Source organism: Hyperoodon ampullatus (assembly GCF_949752795.1).
Source record: "Hyperoodon ampullatus genome assembly, chromosome: 6".
Taxonomy (NCBI): Eukaryota; Metazoa; Chordata; class Mammalia; order Artiodactyla; family Ziphiidae; genus Hyperoodon; species Hyperoodon ampullatus.
In genome coordinates this window covers 113380262-113397652 of record NC_136919.1, presented here as the reverse complement: position 1 = coordinate 113397652, position 17391 = coordinate 113380262, and the positions used below count along the sequence as shown (strand labels likewise).

Sequence of the window (17391 nt, the reverse complement as noted above, 5' to 3'; positions counted from 1 at the left end):
GCAGCCACGTGTTACCAGTGTCGACACTGTCCATAGGAATCAGGGTGTATATGCTTCCTCCCTCCCCATCCCCTGCCCACTTCCTAAGGCTGGTCACTGTCAGGCATCTCCCTAGACTCCTCCAGCGGTTTCAACCAGATAAGGGATGGAGGAGGAAAAGGCAGCCTCCAAGGGACCTCAGTAACCAGTGGGCCCCCAACCCAAACAGCTGGGGGCTGTGGCTACCACGAGGCTCCAGACCTCAGCCCCCAGGATGGTCCCTTCTGGTTTGGGAACAAGTAAGGATAAAAGGGGTCCATTAAATGAAGGCAGTCATTAGTCTGTTTTACGAGCACACAGATATTCATTATACCCCAACCCCTTCATTAGAGGCTGCAGCAAAAGAGAGCTCGGGCCCCTTTTTTATTGCTGTAGATCCTGAGGGGGTTTCTCCCGCAAAGGGAGCTCTGCTTCTGCTTCCCAGCAGGGGGTCCTGCCCAGGACAAGGTCAGTTGCCTCCAAGCCCCGCCTCTCACTCCCTTTCCTGCCCCTTTCAATTGTCCCTCCCCCAGCCGCCAAGCAGCCCAAGGGGAGGGTCAAGCATCTCAAGGAGTAGGTGTTAAGGGCCTGGGGCTTCTTGGGGATGAGGAGGCCCTGGAAGGGCCCTGGCCTGGCAGCTGGGGTCCAAAAATATGGGTCTCCCCTTCCCTGCCAAGCACCACTGTCAGGTGGAGAGCCGATTCGTGCTTCTTCCAGGAAGCCCTCCCCGCCCCAGTCTAGGCCCTCTGTAAATCCTCTTCTTAGCACTCATCTCACCTGTAATTTACCTCTTTACTCTCGTGTCCCCACCAGCCTGTAAGCCACCCTCTCACGGGCACAGCACTTGGCACCTAGCAGGAACTCAGTCAGTGTGGGCTATGTTGGCATTACCCAGGAACCAGGGCGGGTGAACTGGGGTAGGAAGAGGGACTTTCCCCTAGCCCCAATTCCTCTCTGCCTTCTCCCACAGCACGAATGATCTGATGGCCTGACCGCTTTCTCAAAGCCACAATCTGCAAGTAACTGAAAAACTATCCCCGTTGTCTAGACCGCACTCCCACTTTACCTCCTAAATATCATCCCTTCACACAAATCCCACTGAGCAGCTATCTGCCCCATTCCTGAGGGGGTCACCCAGGGACAGCATCCAGCCAAGCCTGCTCCTCCAGGGCCAGCCTCTCACGCAGGACAGGACGGCTGGTTCAGTAGGGCAGAGGAGGCGCGGGGGCACACCCTCTCCCCCATTAGGGCTGGAAGCGCCAGTGGTAATAGGTTGGAGCCCACCCCGCTGGTGCAGGCCAGCGAGGCTGAATGGAGCGTGGCCAGACCCCACGGAGAGGAGCGGGGCTGGAGCTGGCAGATAAATCAGCTGCCGTTTGCTTTCATTAAAGGCCCCTTGCTCATGCACTGCGGCCTCGGATGCCAGGGCGATTAACGACTCACAGCGAAAAGTTCCAGGGAGAAGTTTATCTCGGCTCCCTGTGGCATAGCCTAGGGATTGGCCTGGTATCCCAGAACCCCAGACTCCCAGGGTGGAAGGCCTCTGAGGTCCAGCCACATGGGTTAGGGCTGGAAGGAGGCAGGCTGAGCCCCAGCCCCAGAAGCCTCGGGAGTCAGCAGCTGTGAAAGTCCCTTAACCCCCCCTTTGGGCTTTTTCTCTGCTGTCACCTCATCCCCTTTCCTCCCATCTCCTCATAGCCCTGGGCACTGTCACCTGGAATTGCCGGGCCCTCCTCAAGGTTGTGCAAAGACCCATTTCAACACACGTTGAGACCGATGATGATTCCGATCGGGCCGGCAGCCAAGCACCACAACTACCCTGAGCCCAGCTCTCCACCTGCCGGGGAGGAGGGTGGGTGCCGCTTCCAGAGACAGCCAGGGTCCTCTGCACAAACTTCCCCATTGGCCTCTGGGGCTCAGCTGAGTGGCCCTAAACAGGTGACACTCACTGAAGGCGCAGCGTAGTGACCCAAGGTACCTGGCCTTGCCAGAGAGGGCTGTAGATCCCCCTTCCTCTCCCTGGGATTATGTCAGTTTCCAAGCATTCCAGAGACAGATGGGACCAGGTGTGAGGTCAGGGTGGAGTGGAGTTTACTGATCTCACTCTCCGTTGTTTGTTCACTGTGATTGCCAAGCTCCCCAGATTGGCATCTGCCTGCCAGGCACTGTAAAAGGTGACACAACAGAATGAGAGCAAGCCCTGGTCCCGGCTGACAACTGCTCGGCCCCAGTGGGCCACGTTCACTGTTCCCTTGGCCTTGACACAGGCAGGCTGGGGCACGAAGGCCCACCGCACCACCCATGGCGTGGCCAAGGAAGACGAGGGCAGCCTGGCAGCTGGTCGGGGATGGCAAGTTTTCATGGGCATCTGTGAAGAAAGAAAGCTGAGGGAGGCACGTGACTGCAGCCCTCCTGCTGGGACCAGACACGCCCCCTCCCCCCAGAGCAGACCCTGACCTGCCACCTGCGCCTCTCACACACCCTCCTCTGGTCCTCGGGCTGCAAGAAAGAGCAAGGATCTCTTACCTCCTCCTTCCCCAGAGATTTCTAAACACCTGGGGAGGGACTACCCAGGTGCTCCTGTGCTTAGGACTCCGTGCTCTCCCTCCGTGCACTGCCAAGGGTCCAGCGGGGTTCAAGCCCTAGTTGGGGAACTAAGATCCCACAAGCCGTACGGAGCGGCCAAAAAATAATAGTGATAAATAAATAAACACCTGGGGAATAAACATTCCCCCTCCTCAAATAGAGTCGGGAGTGGGGAGCAAGATGGGGGGAAGGAAGCACCAGTGGGTGTGTATCCAACACCCCGTGGAGCACCCAGCAAACAGTGCACCCAGACGTGGCTACACGGGTCCCCCTCCAGCAGGAGGGGCTGCCTTGCCTAAGGCCAGAGACTCAAAGGCTCAGAAAAGTGAGTGACACCACCAAGACTCACGGACCGGGCCTGCTTTTCGTGGCTCCAAGCAGGGGTGCAGGGAAGAAGGGTGCACACCAGGCCTCATGTCTCCCGGTCCCAGCCGGGGCCCAACCCCTCCCCACCTCCTGCGATCGCCCAGGAGCCCAACCAGTCTGAGCAATCTGACTTGAGAGCTGGGGCCACCCCAGCACCTAAAGGTCAGCCAGGTGCTGCCCAGGGAAGGGTGATACCATGGGGGCTCCTGAGCCTGGAAGAGACCTGAAATGGGACAGCGTCAGGGACAAGAGCTCAGGTGGCTCCCGGCATTGCTGCCACCACAGTTCTGATGAGTCCCCCGCCCAGTCCAGAGACCCCAGGGTGCTAAGAGCAGGACGCTGCCGCAGTGCTTCTCAGACTTTATGGTGCATGCGAATCACCACAAGTTCTTGTTAAAAGAAAGATTCTGATTCACATTATGTCTGAGGTGGAACCCAAGATTTGCATTTCTAACAAGTTCTCATGTGATGCTGCTGCCTCTTTGAGTAGCAAGGGGCTAGAGGACTGGGGCCAAGTTCACTGTCAGTCCCTCCGTAAAGAGCAAGATGTGATTTGAATGAGACTTAAGACTGTTTCTGCTTATTATCGCCCTTTCTAAGGAGCACGGGGTTTCATGGAGCCTCCAAATCTTGCCAGCATCTTTTCTTGCTCAAAAGTCCTGCTCCCCAAGCTTCCTTCCAGAAAGTTCCTCGCTCCTTCCTTCCTTCCTTCTTTCCTCCCTTCCTTCCTTCCTTTTCACAAGGTAGCCCCAGGCCTGGGCCCTTTTGGTGGGGAAGCAGGGAGAGGCCCCAAAGTACAGATTATGCCTTGGAGCCAAGTATGGAACAAAAAAGAGGGCAAAGGAGGGAGACAAAGCAGAGAACAGAGCCCGGGAGCCTGCCTGAGCACCCGCCAGCCTCTGGGGCCTGGATTCTCTAGGACAGCCAGCATCCCATAGATGGTCCACCGGGAGGACAGAGTAGCCCAGAGGCAGTTGGCCATTTCCTGGTGGGCGGTAGAGGGCAGGATGGTACGGGAGGGGCGGGAGGAGTCTTAGGCAAAAAGAGAGGAGATGGAAGGACCAGGCGGGCCAGGATCCAGAGGAGACTCTGCTGAGCCAGGCACCCTGAGAAGCCTCCTTGGGCGTCAGTGAAGGTGGTCCCTACACTGTGAACCTGGGGGAGCCCCCATGTAGCTCTCACAAGCACCCTGGGATCCTTCCAGATGCCAGCACTCCCTGACCACTCACAAACCCTGGGGTACTACGCCCCAGGCCGGGGAGGGGCTAGGGGGCTGCTGGGCCCCCTCTGTCCAGCTGGGGTTGGGGAGCAAAGATCTCGGCAGATCACCTCCTCCCAGTTTATTGGTCCTCCCCAGTTCCTCCTGGCCTCTTCTGGGGTTGCAGCCACCCAGCCAGAAAGACTAGATGCTGGAGATGAGAGATGCAAGGCGGTAAGCGTGGGCCTGAGGAGGTAGCCCTGCAGCTCCCTCCCCTCTGGCTGGGCTGCCGTCTCCCAAGCCCTGTTTGTTTTGGGGATTCACCGGCAGTGTTTCCTAATCGTTTTGCTGCTCTAGGGGGAGGGGGCGGGTCAGCCTGCAGCGTCCTACCACAGCAGAGGCAGGAGGGCAGGCGGGCAGGGACAGGGACGCTGACCTCCTCTCCTGCCAGGGCTCCCCTTCCTCCCTGCATCCCCAGCCCTTTGGCGCTCACACTCCTGAGGTGGACAGAGAACAGCTCAGTTCTTCCTCAGTCATCTCTTTGTCCTGGTCTTCTGCCTGGAGATTCCCACACCCACTTCTCCTAATCCCACGGTCCTTGCTTTAGCCTTGCCCCGGCCCCCTTCCCCAGTGCCCTGCAGCCTGCAGCTCCCTTCAGGCTCCGCCCCTGACATACCCACCAATGAAAGGCTGCCTTCGAGAGGGAGAGTGTGTGAGCACATGTGTGTATGAGTGCCTGTGCAAGCGTGCATACGTGAGTGTATGTAGACGCATGTTAAGTGTATATGTGTGAGAGTGTGAGCATGTGTATGTATGTGTATGTGAGTGCATGTTGTATGAGCATGTGTGTGACTGTGTGTGTACATGTGAGCACGTGTGTGAGCGTGCCTGTAAGTGTGTTGTGTGTATATGTGCGTTGCATAAATGTGCGAGGTGGAGGGCTCTGTGTGTGTGACCGTGTACATGTGAACATGTGTGAGTGTGTATGTGTGAGAGCGTGTGAGTGTGTGTGGGCATGTGTGCGTACGTGTGTAGGTGGAGGGGTGTATGTGAGTGTGCATTGACTACGCGTGTTGCGTGTGTAGTGAGCGCGTGTGTGTGACTGTGTGGACGTGTGAGCGTGTGTGAGGGTGTGGAGGCTGTGTGTGAACGTGTGCGTGACTGTGGACACGAATCTATGTGAGCATGTGAGGGCATGTGTGAGTTGAGGGGTGTGTGATCATGTATCTGTGGGCGTGCCCGTGAGTGCACGTGTTGTGTGTGTGAGCATGTGTGCATACATGGGGGGTGCTGGGAGTGTGTGGACGTGTGTGGCTGTGAGCACCCGTGAGCCTGAGTGAGCGCCGTTTCCCCTCCCCTGGCTCTCACCCCGCCCCCTCCCGCCCCCCTTCTCAGCCCCGCCCTGCCCTAGAGGGACCCGCAGACCTCTAGTCCTCTCCCTCCTGCTCCCACCAGGGCTCAGCCCCGCCCCAGCTCCAGCTTCTCCTGTCTCACCCCACCCCGCGCGCCGCTCCGCTCCTTCCCACCGGTTTTGGAAAAGTCTTGCCACTGCTTTGCTCCCATCACCGAGCACTTTCTGGACAGTTTCCCACCTGACAGCCGAGCCAGCAGCATCCTACTTCCTCCCTCATCCTGGATCCTCTGCCGGACCCCTGTGGCTCGACCCCCATCCCAGCCCCTGCCTCCTGGAAGTCCCTCCTCCAGGGACCCTCTTCTCTGTCTGTGAGTGGGTGTGTGTCTCCATGGGATGGGGGAGAGAAAGGAGCAAGAGAAGGAAGGAGGCCAGGCTCAGACGGTGTCATTAGGAGATACTAATGCCCCTCATCAAGGCATATTAATAAACAGTATGTGCCACGCGCTCTGCACACCCTGGGTGAGTGCAGGCCCAGCAGGACGGGCCCCACGTTTACAGCTGAGTAACTGCCGAGCCCACGGCACAGCCATTAGCCTCATGAGATTGACCCTGCCAGGAGGCTTCCTGGGCCCGTCACAGCTCGCAGGATGGGTTCTGAGGGTGGACTGACGGAGGCTGGGGGCAGTGTCCCCCCCTAGCCTGGGCAGCAGTGGCTTCACGCCTCTCCTTCCTCGCTGAGCCCGGGGAAGGGAACCGTCATGACCCTTACCCTCAGATGGCACCGCGGGACTTCAGACTATCCCATTTCCTAATTTCATCTTCACGAGTCTGTGAGGAAACCAGGGCAGGTATCATTATCACTGCCACTTTACAGGTATGGAAACTGAGACGCTGGGAAATAGTGTCTTTCTCAAAGTCATGCAGCTAATTGGTAATGACATTGGACTGAAGCCCAGGTTGCCCTTTGGAACGGCTGTGTTAACAGCTCAGTCACTGATCCAGTGGGGCTGCTTTTAACCAGACGGCAACATTTCCCTGGTTCTTGCAGCGCCAGGAGCCAAACCACGAAGCTCAGCTCCCTCAGCAGGACCAAGGGTCTTCATCCTCCCAATGGCGGTGCTGGAGGCAGGGATGGGTGTCCTGAGGATCACTGCCCCTTAGCGGGAAATGGGCTGCGAGGCGGGGACTGGAGTGATCTAACTATCGTAAAGACGCTGGCGGAATGCCTGCCACGTTGTAGGCGCCCCGCAAGAGGTGGTTCCCCTTTCTTTATGTACTGACCACGGCGTCAATATTAAATTATTGGACCCTGAGGAGGTTTGAGCAGGCGGAAGGCTGAATGGCCCGTTCTTTGTATTTGTTTTTGAGCATTGCAGTCTTGTGCTGTCGCAGGGTACAAAACTGGCTACTCACTGTGACAACCACAATGGTGTTTAAAATTACATAAGGTAGGGCTTCCCTGGTGGCGCAGTGGTTGAGAGTCTGCCTGCCAATGCAGGGGACACGGGTTCGTGCCCCGGTCCAGGAAGATCCCACATGCCGCGGAGCGGCTGGGCCCGTGAGCCATGGCCGCTGAGCCTGCACGTCCAGAGCCTGTGCTCTGCAACGGGAGAGGCCACAACAGTGAGAGGCCCACGTACCTCAAAAAAAAAAAAAAAAAAATTACATGAGGTATTATCCGTGTGTGTGTTGAAGAACATGAGAACTAGTGTTTTAATAGGATCACTATCCAAAATAGTTAAGGTGAAAGGCGTTGGGGAGCTAAAAATATAAGATCCAAGAGATCAGGGAAATGTTCTTATGAAAAATACCCAATTCCCTACATGATTCCAGATAAATGAGCCATTCCGGCAACCTGTTGTCGGTCCTGAAAGCTTCGGCGTTCGTTCCGTGTGTCTAGAAATGGCAGTCTTTAGCCTAAGCTGACACTGATGCATAATAATTATATTTAACTATCACCTCATGATATTTGCTCTCAATCTATCTTAATATTTCTTGGCTATTTCTAAGTGGGACAGGTTTAATAAGACCATACATTGTGTTCTTTATCCCTTTTTTCCTTCCCATCCTCCTCCTAACCCTACCTAGATGCTACGTCCTGAGAATAGGTGACCTGTGACAGGCCAGGGTCAAAGAGGGGTGGGTCCACCATCTCCTGAGGTCCAAACCAGTCTCTGAGCTTCAGAGACTGAGAGTAACTAAGGCACGTTTCCCCAAGCAGATGGGAGTCCGGCCAACGCAGACCCCAGCAGGAACCAGGGGCTCAAAGCTGGCACTTGCGTGATGAAAAGCTTTGGGACCCAGACACAAAGAAGAGAGCCCTGGTGTTCTCAGGGCAGCTATCTCTATGCAGAATGATCCAGGGCATTCTTTTTCTTTCCAGTTATTTTCTTCTGTGTTTTAAATTTTTTCTCCAATGAACATGCTGTCCTTTAATGATCTAAAACGGAAAAAGTTACGGTTTGTAAAAGGGATGGGTTGGCGTTCGGGGGTCCCAGGCACACCTGCTCGGAGTGAGGCCATGGTCGCAGGGTTCGGCTCCATCCAGCCCTGACCTGCCACATATGGGCAGTGTCCCAAAGCCTGACCCCACCCAGATTTGTTCTTGACCGGAGAGGCAGCTGACCAATCCTCTTTGATGATGCTCCTGGGATACAGTTGCTGAGCATTTGGAAGACAGAAAGAGTCTTGCCTGGGGTCTGTAAGCCCAAAGTTTGGTTTGCTGATGGCTGCAATTCTCAGAAATCAGAAGCACTGCCTGCCATTCAAGCCTAACCCCAGCCTACATTTCCAGCCTCAACTTGAGCTTCTTCCAGACCCACCTGTTCTTGTCACACCTTGCTGACATATTTATAGATTGTTTATGCAGTTTCCTCAACGTAAACTGCCCCTCCCCTCCCTATCCTGTCCACTGGAAAACTGGAAAACTCTTACATACCCTTCAAAGCCCAGATCGAGTACAGCCTCCTTTTAGTAGCTTTCCCTGATTACTACCCCCAAGCAATTACAATTTCCTTCCTCTCTGCTCCTTCAACATCTCCTATAGACTGCAATTATTTAGACCTATAATACAGTTATTTCTTTATTGATGTATCTGCCCCACTAGACCATGAGTTCCTCAATACCATAAAAAGTGTCTTAATTCATATTTCTTATTTTCGATTTCACAGGGGTTCTCATTAATTGATTCATTTATCTCCCCATCTCCCCAACCATCATGCCTCGGGGCTAACCCTATGCTAGATACTGTCACATACACACAGGTGCAAGACACGGTGGCTTATTTGGGAACCACTCGCACCTCCATATGGCCTGGAACAAAGGGCTTAGACAACCTGTACTTGTTAGACCACAAGCAACCTTGACCCTGGCCTTGGGAAATCTTGCCTCTTCACTCAGTGCTGTGGAGAGTGGTGAAGCTCCTTCCATCTGGGTAACTACTTATGCCAAGAAGCAGACCAGCAACATCCCACCTCAACCCAACTCATTTTGGCATCTGGAGACCCAGGGAAGTAACTGACTCCAGATCTGAAGCCAAACTAGGAATCAAAACCCAAGGGTCCTGTTGCCGGTTGGTGTCAAATACCAGAATCTGCTGGCCATTCATTGGCGTTTTCTAAAGATGGTGTAGTCCATCTTTAGAAAACGCCATGCAGGGGCTTCCCCGGTGGCGCAGTGGTTGAGAGTCCGCCTGCCAATGAAGGGGACGTGGGTTCGTGCCCCGGTCCGGGAAGATCTCACATGCCGCGGAGCGGCTGGGCCCGTGAGCCATGGCCGCTGAGCCTGCGCGTCTGGAGCCTGTGCTCTGTAACGGGAGAGGCCACGGCAGTGAGATGCCGGCGTACCGCAAAAAAAAAAAAAAAAAGAAAAAGAAAACGCCATGCAGTCCACCACCCATGAAGGTTCCAGGAGGAGACTATCAGGTCTTTGATGTTGACACTTCTTGAGGGAAAACAGTGCACAAAATAATTGGCCATCCTACACCCTGGAGTCTGGAAGCACTTGGCTCCCAGAAGGGCTCACGTCTGTGCCTCCTTCTCACCACTTCCCACGGATTCCACTCCACCCACCTTGGTGGCCGCCCCCCGTTTTCCCAGCCCCAGGGCCAAAAAGCAGGCCATAGGATTAATTGATTGCAGCCTTTCCCTTGGGGCAGGCACAGTCTCCGGGGCTGGGTCCTCTCCAGGTGGATGTTAGGCGGCCCGGCAGCCGCAGCCCCTGGGGATCTCAGAGCCCAGGCGCTGTCAGTGCCTTCCACTTACTTACCCCTTGTGAATTGCAGAATCCACAGATTGCTGGGGAGCACTTTCCAATCTTGTGCCTTTTCCTAGATCCTTTGCCACTTGGCAGCTTGCAGGCAGCTGTGTAAAACAGCAGGGAGCTTTCTCGTTTGGTGCCAGTGTCAGAGAGCCTGGAACTCTGTCCTATTTTCCCCATTTTCCCCCCAAATTTTGCTTGCTGCTTTGCTCATTTCTCCCTCTGCTCTTCCTCGTCTCCACTACACCCTTCTGCGTCTCACCTTTCCAGTTCAGGACTCTCCCGATGCCCCCCACCCCACCCACCCAGAGATCAAAAAGTAAAACTGCCCACTCTGACTGAGGTTTGAAGCCAGGCAGGAGAAGTGATTACATCCTCCCGCCCAGACGGAAAGAGGTGGATGAAGACATTAAATCATCTCCCTGGCACTCAAGGAAATGTGCTGCTGCCCTCTGCTCGAGAGGTCAGCAAGCCCGAGTACCTGGGGCCTTCACGTAAGCCCAGGTGGGCGGGCAGTTGCCTGGAGGTAACTGAAGGGAAGTGAGGAAACTGGGCCAGCCTCCCAGCCAGGCCCAGTGCTGAGCCAGGCCCCTTCCCCACCCTCCAGACCTCACAATCCAAATCTTACCTAAGGGGTTCCCCAGCCTGGGGGAGGGGCATCTCTGGACCCTTCATTCTCAGGGAATGTAGCTCTCTGGCTGTCCCCAAGGGGACAAGAAATGAAAGATCGAGGTGACTTTCATCTAGTTGGCTCATCTGTTTGTGGTTTTCCAAGGGCTTAATATATCAGAGACCAATTCTGTCAGGGAACTCTAGGGTCTGGCCCGGGAGGGCAGAAGGGTCCAGGTCCAGACAGCAGCAGTGAGGTCTCATCAGAAGAGGCCAGGACCAAGAGTCAGCTACCTAGGACACCTTGGACAAAGCCTTCACTCATCTCTCCATTCATCCCACAGATGTTTATTGGACCCTTACTGTCTTAGCTTGGGGTCCCCCAGAAGCAGAGCCTGAGACAAGGATATCAGTACAAGTAGTTTATTTTGAAGGGGACACGAGAGAGCACCAGTAAGGCAGTGGGTAAGACAGGAAAAGGAAGGCACCCAAGGAAGGTTCACGAGCAAACAAGTTCCACTGGGGGTACCTGGAGCACTTACACACCAGTTCCCATCAGCCATTGGTTAAGAGCTGTTGCCGGGGGACATTAACGCCCCAGCACATCTGCCCTAATGCACAGGGGGTGAAGTGAGCTCGAGAGGCCAGTGCTGGCCCAGGGACCAGGAGAAGCAGATTGAAAGTGGAGCTGGTGAGCCAGGGGATGGGCCAGGGCATGGACAACATCTACTACCCCTACTATGTGCAAAGCATCCTAAGGGCTACAAAGATGGAAAAGATATAGTCCCTGACCTTGAAAAGCTGAAGCTTCTCTGGGTTTCTCTCCAGTCAAATGGGGAGACCGATCTCTGCCCGTCCCACACAAGGGCTGCTGTGAGATCCATCGGTTGGACAGTGACCTGGAGAATAAACCCTAAAAGCTCATTACAAATGTAGGATGGGGGGTCGGGGTGGGGGCGGGCAGCTCCCAGCTTCCAGCACTGTGCTCTTTACTTGCTCTGAGACAAGCCACTCAGAACAACTCGGGTGCGACAGTCTGCATCACCCTGGTCCAAGAATGGAGTTGCTGTGATTCTCCGTTGAACCTCAACTTTTCTTAAGCATCTCATGTGCCAGTTCCAAACTAGCTTAACAAGACCCAATGGGTTCTTTTTTATATATGTATTAATTTATTTATTTTATTTTTACTTATTTTTGGCTGTGTTCATCTTCATTGCTGCGTGCGGGCTTTCTCTAGTGGCGGTGAGCGGGGGCTACTCTTCCTTGCGGTGCGCGAGCTTCTCACTGCCGTGGCCTCTCTTGCTGCAGAACACGGGCCCTAGGCGCATGGGCTTCGGTAGTTGCAGCATGCGGACTCAGTAGTTGCGGCTCGCAGGCCCTGGAGTGCAGACTCAGTAGCTGTGGCACACGGGCTTAGCTGCTCTGCGGCATGTGGGATCTTCCTGGACCAGGGCTCGAACCCGTGTCCCCTGCATTGGCAGGTGGATTCTTAACCACTGCGCCACCAGGGAAGCCAGCAATGGGTTCTTGAGGTGGGAGAGAGCTGGAAAAGAAATCTCACGTTCTATAAACCAGGAAGTTCCCAAAGGGTCCATAGAGTTGAGATTCTTCTCCGCAATTAGAATAATTTGTGCTTATTCCCATGCCAGGAAGCCCTGGACACACACATGCACGTGTACACACACGGATGCACACACTACGCACACATGCACACATCGGGCACCAACTTCTAAGGAAAAGGAGAGACTATCTTATCTCCTGAGCATGTAAGGGTCTGATTGAGCAATGTTGTGCCCCTTCCTCCCCTCTCCTTGCTAAGAGGGTGATGGGTACCGGGCTCCCCATTTCCAGAGGATGCTGATAAGGAAAGGAGTTGCCTTCCCAAGGCCAGCCAGTCCCTGTGTCTTAGAAGGGCCCAGGACATCCTCCCAAAGCACACTGACCAAACACCTCCGGTGCTTCTGTCCTGATTCCTGAGAAACCCATCCTGGGCTTCTCAGTGGTCTTGAGGATTAGAAATCCAACTACTTTTATACCGTTTGTCATTTCGGTCAGTATTTCCTTTTTTAAATCAGCATTTAGACCGGTTCCTTTTGAAAATGTCCACCTGTCTTAGCTATAGTAAGGGAAAGGAAATCTTGTCTGTACCCGGGGCCCAAGAGGAGCAGCGTACCTGGGGGCTGGGGAGGGGGTGGAGGTGAGGCAGTCCCTCCCCTCCTGAGGCTCTCCTGCTAAAGCTCTGCTCTGCTCAGACTTGACAGGTATGGGATCTGGTCCTCAAATGCTGGGCTCATCGCCACCCTCAGGGCACTTCCCTCAGCCCAGTCTCCCTGGGAAGTGCGCTGAACAATAGATTTCCCCCTCTTGACTTCCAAATGTCCCTGAATCTCTCCCGTCCCCAGAGGTTTCCAGTTTTCTAAGGTGACTTCAGGCTACATGAGACACTCCAAGTCACGAAGATGTTTTAGGAGACCTCACGCTTTCACATGGGGTGAGGGGAAAGGTAGGCCACTTCCACAGCAGCCCCAGCCCTCTGGGTAATATCTGTGTACGTTAATAATGGTCTTCCCCAAAACACCTCCTAGAGGAGGGATGGGATTGTCATGATGCCCTAGAATAGGCACAGGTCAGCCCTGCAGGTCCAAGGTCGAAGGGCCCGGGGCCCCCTCCTCCTGGAACATTCTGGAATTCTCCCACTCACTGCTCGTGAGGCTCTGGACAAGTCGCCTGACCTTGTGGACTCAACTTTCTCCCCCTTTGGATTTAGTTTCCTAAGTCCCCCACCAGGTATTGATTCTGTGGTAGAAATTTTAGGCCCCCAAGGACAGACCAGGGAGGGAAGATTTATGGCCCAGAGGGAGCTTCGCCAATATTCAGCCCAACGCGGGTACGTACCAGCCGTGCTGACCGCACTCAGGGGGCCATTCTATGGCCTGGTCCTTCCCCAGAGCCTTCCCTCCGTGCTCTTCCTTCCAGCAAGGACCAGCCCCTGTCCATGGGACAAGCTCCGGAGAGACCCTAAAGGCTCTCAAGGCCATCAGTGCCCTGTGCTCAGGGCCTGGCGGCAGCTGCCTCAGCTGAGCTCAGGGGCAGCGGGCAGGGGAAGGCGGGCTGGCAGGGCCGCCAGCTCTACTGACGAATCCAAGGGTTTGCGTGTGTCTTTGCCAAGCTGGCCCCAGTCGGGGAGAAAAGAGTCCCCAGAGTGAAAGGGAGGGACGGAGAGCCTCTCCACCCTGAGCAAGGCTCGCATCAGACTTTCCACACTGCTCTGACCTCACAGGGCCCAGGGCCCATCCGTACCCTCAAACCCCCGCCGGCGCTCACACCAGGAGAGAGGCCTGTTTATCAGTCTGGGTGGGACCGGAGCCGTGGGGAATTGAAAAGAAACAGCCAGCTTAGGTTGCTATTGTTTTGTTTAAACAAACCGCTGGCCGGGATGACTTGGAAAGGAATGAGGGGGAGGCTGGGAGCGCAGAGGAGGCCGGGCTGGGCTGGGCTGGGCTTCCCTGGCCTCAGCCCCCATCCCCCATCTCTCAGTCTTGCTAGGGTGGCCAGAGACCTATTTGGGGAGAGTGGCTGCGAGGCCTAGGGCCCTCCCCGCCTCTCCTGGGAGACAAGGGTGTCCAGGGGAGGGGCCTCCGTGCCCCCCCGCCCCGTCCTGGCTCCCCAGGGCCCCCTGGCCACACCCCGGCCTGATACTGAGGGGAAGGGGGCTGTGCTGGGAAGGCCAGGCAGAGGGCGCGCGCTCTGCTGCGTCTGACGGGCTCCTGGATGCTCCTGAGCAGGGGGAGGGAAGGGGCAGGGATGTCAAAGGACGTGAAGGAAACAGAGGGAGGGGGGCTCCAAGTGGGGGGGTCCATCCTTCTGCAGTCTCCTGCCCCTTATTCCGACCAAAGGTAACCTAGATGGACACAGAGGAGCCTGGGGGAGAGGGACTTTCTGGCAAAAAAGGCCCGAAGTGAGAACAGCCCGAGGGCAGGCTGCAGCCTAAAGGGGAGAATGGGTGGGGGAGAGGCTCTGGAATGGGGGGAGGGGCTTACATTTGGTAAAAAGTCAACCACACCAGGGTTTGGGCCACGCAGGTGACTCTGAGAATCTCCACAGAGAACTGAGAAGAAACCTCATGCTCCCCCATCCCCATCGTCCCCCATCTCCACCCTGAGCACCTCTCTCAAGGGGAAGGAACCGGGGCTGCACCACAAGGGCTCAGTGGAAAGGTGGCCAGGGTACACTTAAGTGTTGGCAGAATTAGTGAAGAGCCGCGCTAATCACCATCCTTAAGGCTATAAAACCCCACACGTAGGGGCTCGCAGGACTCCCTGGCGTGGCCCCGGGGCCCTGAGCTGTGGCCCAAAACCAGGGCCCCAGCTCCAGTGCCTTTCATCTGAGCATCTCCCGGTCCTGCACAAACAGTAATTAGCACCCGCCCCCCGGGATCACCTCATGATCCCACAGACACTGAGCAGAGGGGAGAAGGGAGGGAAGGGGGAGGAAGAGAAAGAGGGAAACTGAGGCTGTCGCACCGGCCCCGGGTGGTGGGCTGAGTCCGGTCAAGGCTGGGGGAAGTAGCTGCCTCAGAATCAGGCAGTCCGGCCTCCTCCGGCCCTTCCTTGCCCTTCTGGCTGCTCAGGCAGCCGTTGGCCGAGTATTCTGAAGGCCCCAAAGAGAACCCGAGAGGATGGGCAAGCAGGGAGGATGGTCAGCCCCGCCCTAGATCTCACCAGACCCCACAGGCCCCAGAGGTGCGTCCTGGGCCCAGCCTGGGGGCCCAGATGGTGAGGGTGGGGCAGCCCTTCTGGAAGGGTCCTGTCAGGCTCTCCAGAGATCAGGGGTCCATCCCTCACCACCAGGCCACCCTCAGCCATGTTTGCACCTGCCCTCTCTCCCCAGACCCCCAAGGCACCATTCCAAACCACGCGGCCCGTTCTGGCAGCGTCCCCCAGGACAGCCAGACTTCCTCCTCTTCCAGCCTACTCCCTCCGAGAGAAAGAACTCAGCAGGGCCCACCTGGACTAAATGTGATGGCGTGGCCTCCTGCTGCCCCAGTAGTAACCCTCGCCTGTGCCTGTCTCTTATTTTCAGGGCGCTGACATGAAGAAAGGGAAGATTCAGGGCCAGGAGTTATCACGTGAGTACGACCCTCCAGCGTCCCTTCCCCCAGCCAGGGCAGTGGGGGTGATCACAAGAATCACAGCAATACAAGTTTATGTGGACGCTTCACAGTGTGCAAAGCGCTCAGCCAACAGTTAACTTGGACGTTCTGATCTTATCTTCACAACTGCCTTTTAAGGTCGCTGCCATCAATATCTCCATTTTAAAGAGAAGGAAACTGAGGCACAGAACCACCTGCCCCATGTCACACAACCAGTAAGGGATGGAGCCCACAGTAACCTGCGGGGCTCTGCTGGGAGAGAACCCAGCACTAGAACCGCCCCCCCCGCTCCATGGGATTGGCAGGTAGCTCTCTTCCCTCTGCCCCCCTTCTCGTTCCCCTGCCCCAGTCCCACCGTGTGGCCGCGAGTGGCTGCGTGGACCTCCCTTTTCTCGGATGCCCTCCTCTTCCCACCCCGTTCTCACCATCAGCTCACCACCTCCCCTCTCTCTGGGATCCCGCCAGCAAGGGCATGCCCTCCACTCAACTTGAAGGGGATGCTCAGGTGGTAAGCTGGCCTCTGGCAAAGGGTTGAGCAAGAAAAACCAACCGAGGGCTTCCCTGGTGGCGCAGTGGTTGAGAGTCCGCCTGCCGATGCAAGAGACACAGGTTCGTGCCCCAGACCGGGAAGATCCCGCATGCCGCGGAGCAGCTGGGCCCGTGAGCCATGGCTGCTGAGCCTGCGCGTCCGGAGCCTGTGCTCCGCAACGGGAGAGGCCACAACAGGGAGAGGCCCGCGTACCACCAAAAAAAAAAAAAAGAAAAGAAAAGAAAGAAAAACCAACCGAGCATCATGGTTCCGTAAAGCAACGTGGACTCGCGCATCAGATGGGCCTGGATTCAAAGCCCAGCTCCACCACTGACCGTTGGCCTGACTTCACCTCTCAGAGCCTCAGTTTCCTCATCCAGAAAATGGCCGTGACACCCACCTTACCAAGTTGTGGTGAAGATTAGGGAGATGTCACAGGGAAAGCACTTAGCCAGGACCTGGCCCCGAGACGTGGCTCAACAAGTGTGTGCCCCTTCCCTTTCTCCTCATCCCTACTTCTGGAGGGAGACCTCTTCAGGAAAGCCCTAGTAAGACGGGGTTGCGTCTCTATCTCCCCCGAGGATAAATTCTCAGCTGCAGAGAACCACTGAGTTCCCTCACTGGTTGGCAGTGTTTGTAAAAAAAGCATCCGTTTACCCACGTGTCACACATGCTGACAGAGACCCTCCAAAACATCCTCAGCTCCCATGCCCATCGGCTCCGCCAACACCTGCATCCGCCCCAGCGTAGACCCCAATTCACACAAATTCACATGGCTCCTGGCACACCCTGTGCTGTTCTCATTCTGCAGGCGTGGACGCACACACACACACACACACACGCATCTGCTCTGCAATGCAAAAACCCAGGGAGAAATGAATAGTCAGGAATTCCCCTGGCTGTGGGCACTCCGGAGGCCCCAGTGGCCAGAAGTGCACCATGAGGAACGCTTCCACAGCTCTGAGCAGCAAGTGGCTCTTGTCTAACGATCAGGAGAGGGAGGTGGCCACAGTGTACCCATACTCCCTCCCCCAGCATCCTCCTTGCAAGCACTTCATCCCCACCCGCCCCCAGGAAGATGCTTGGCTCCTTGGAAAGGGAGATGAAGGGAGCAAAGTGGGGGAGGAAGAGGCCCACACTTTTGGAAGGAGGCCCAGCTGGAATGGCCCGCAAAAGTCGGCCTGCAAAACCCCAAGGCCCTGCATAGACTTGGGGGAAGGATGAGAGATGTCCCCACCTCGCTTCTCCCCCGAAAAAGAGTACCTCCCGCACAAAGGGCGAAAGGAAGGGAGGTAGGCATTCTCCTCCGGAAGAGCCTGCGT

The 17391-nt window shown here is 56.0% G+C and overlaps 1 protein-coding gene across 1 annotated transcript in view; it reads left to right on the top strand.

Moving 5' to 3' along the window:
* The window catches only part of PEBP4 (phosphatidylethanolamine binding protein 4), a gene marked incomplete at both ends in the record, with an annotated part of 209922 nt that overhangs the window by 180162 nt on the left and 12369 nt on the right, over nucleotides 1-17391 (top strand). Inside the window, 1 exon segment of the mRNA XM_079706748.1 lies at nucleotides 15471-15516. Coding sequence (XP_079562874.1) covers nucleotides 15471-15516 — 46 coding nt within the window.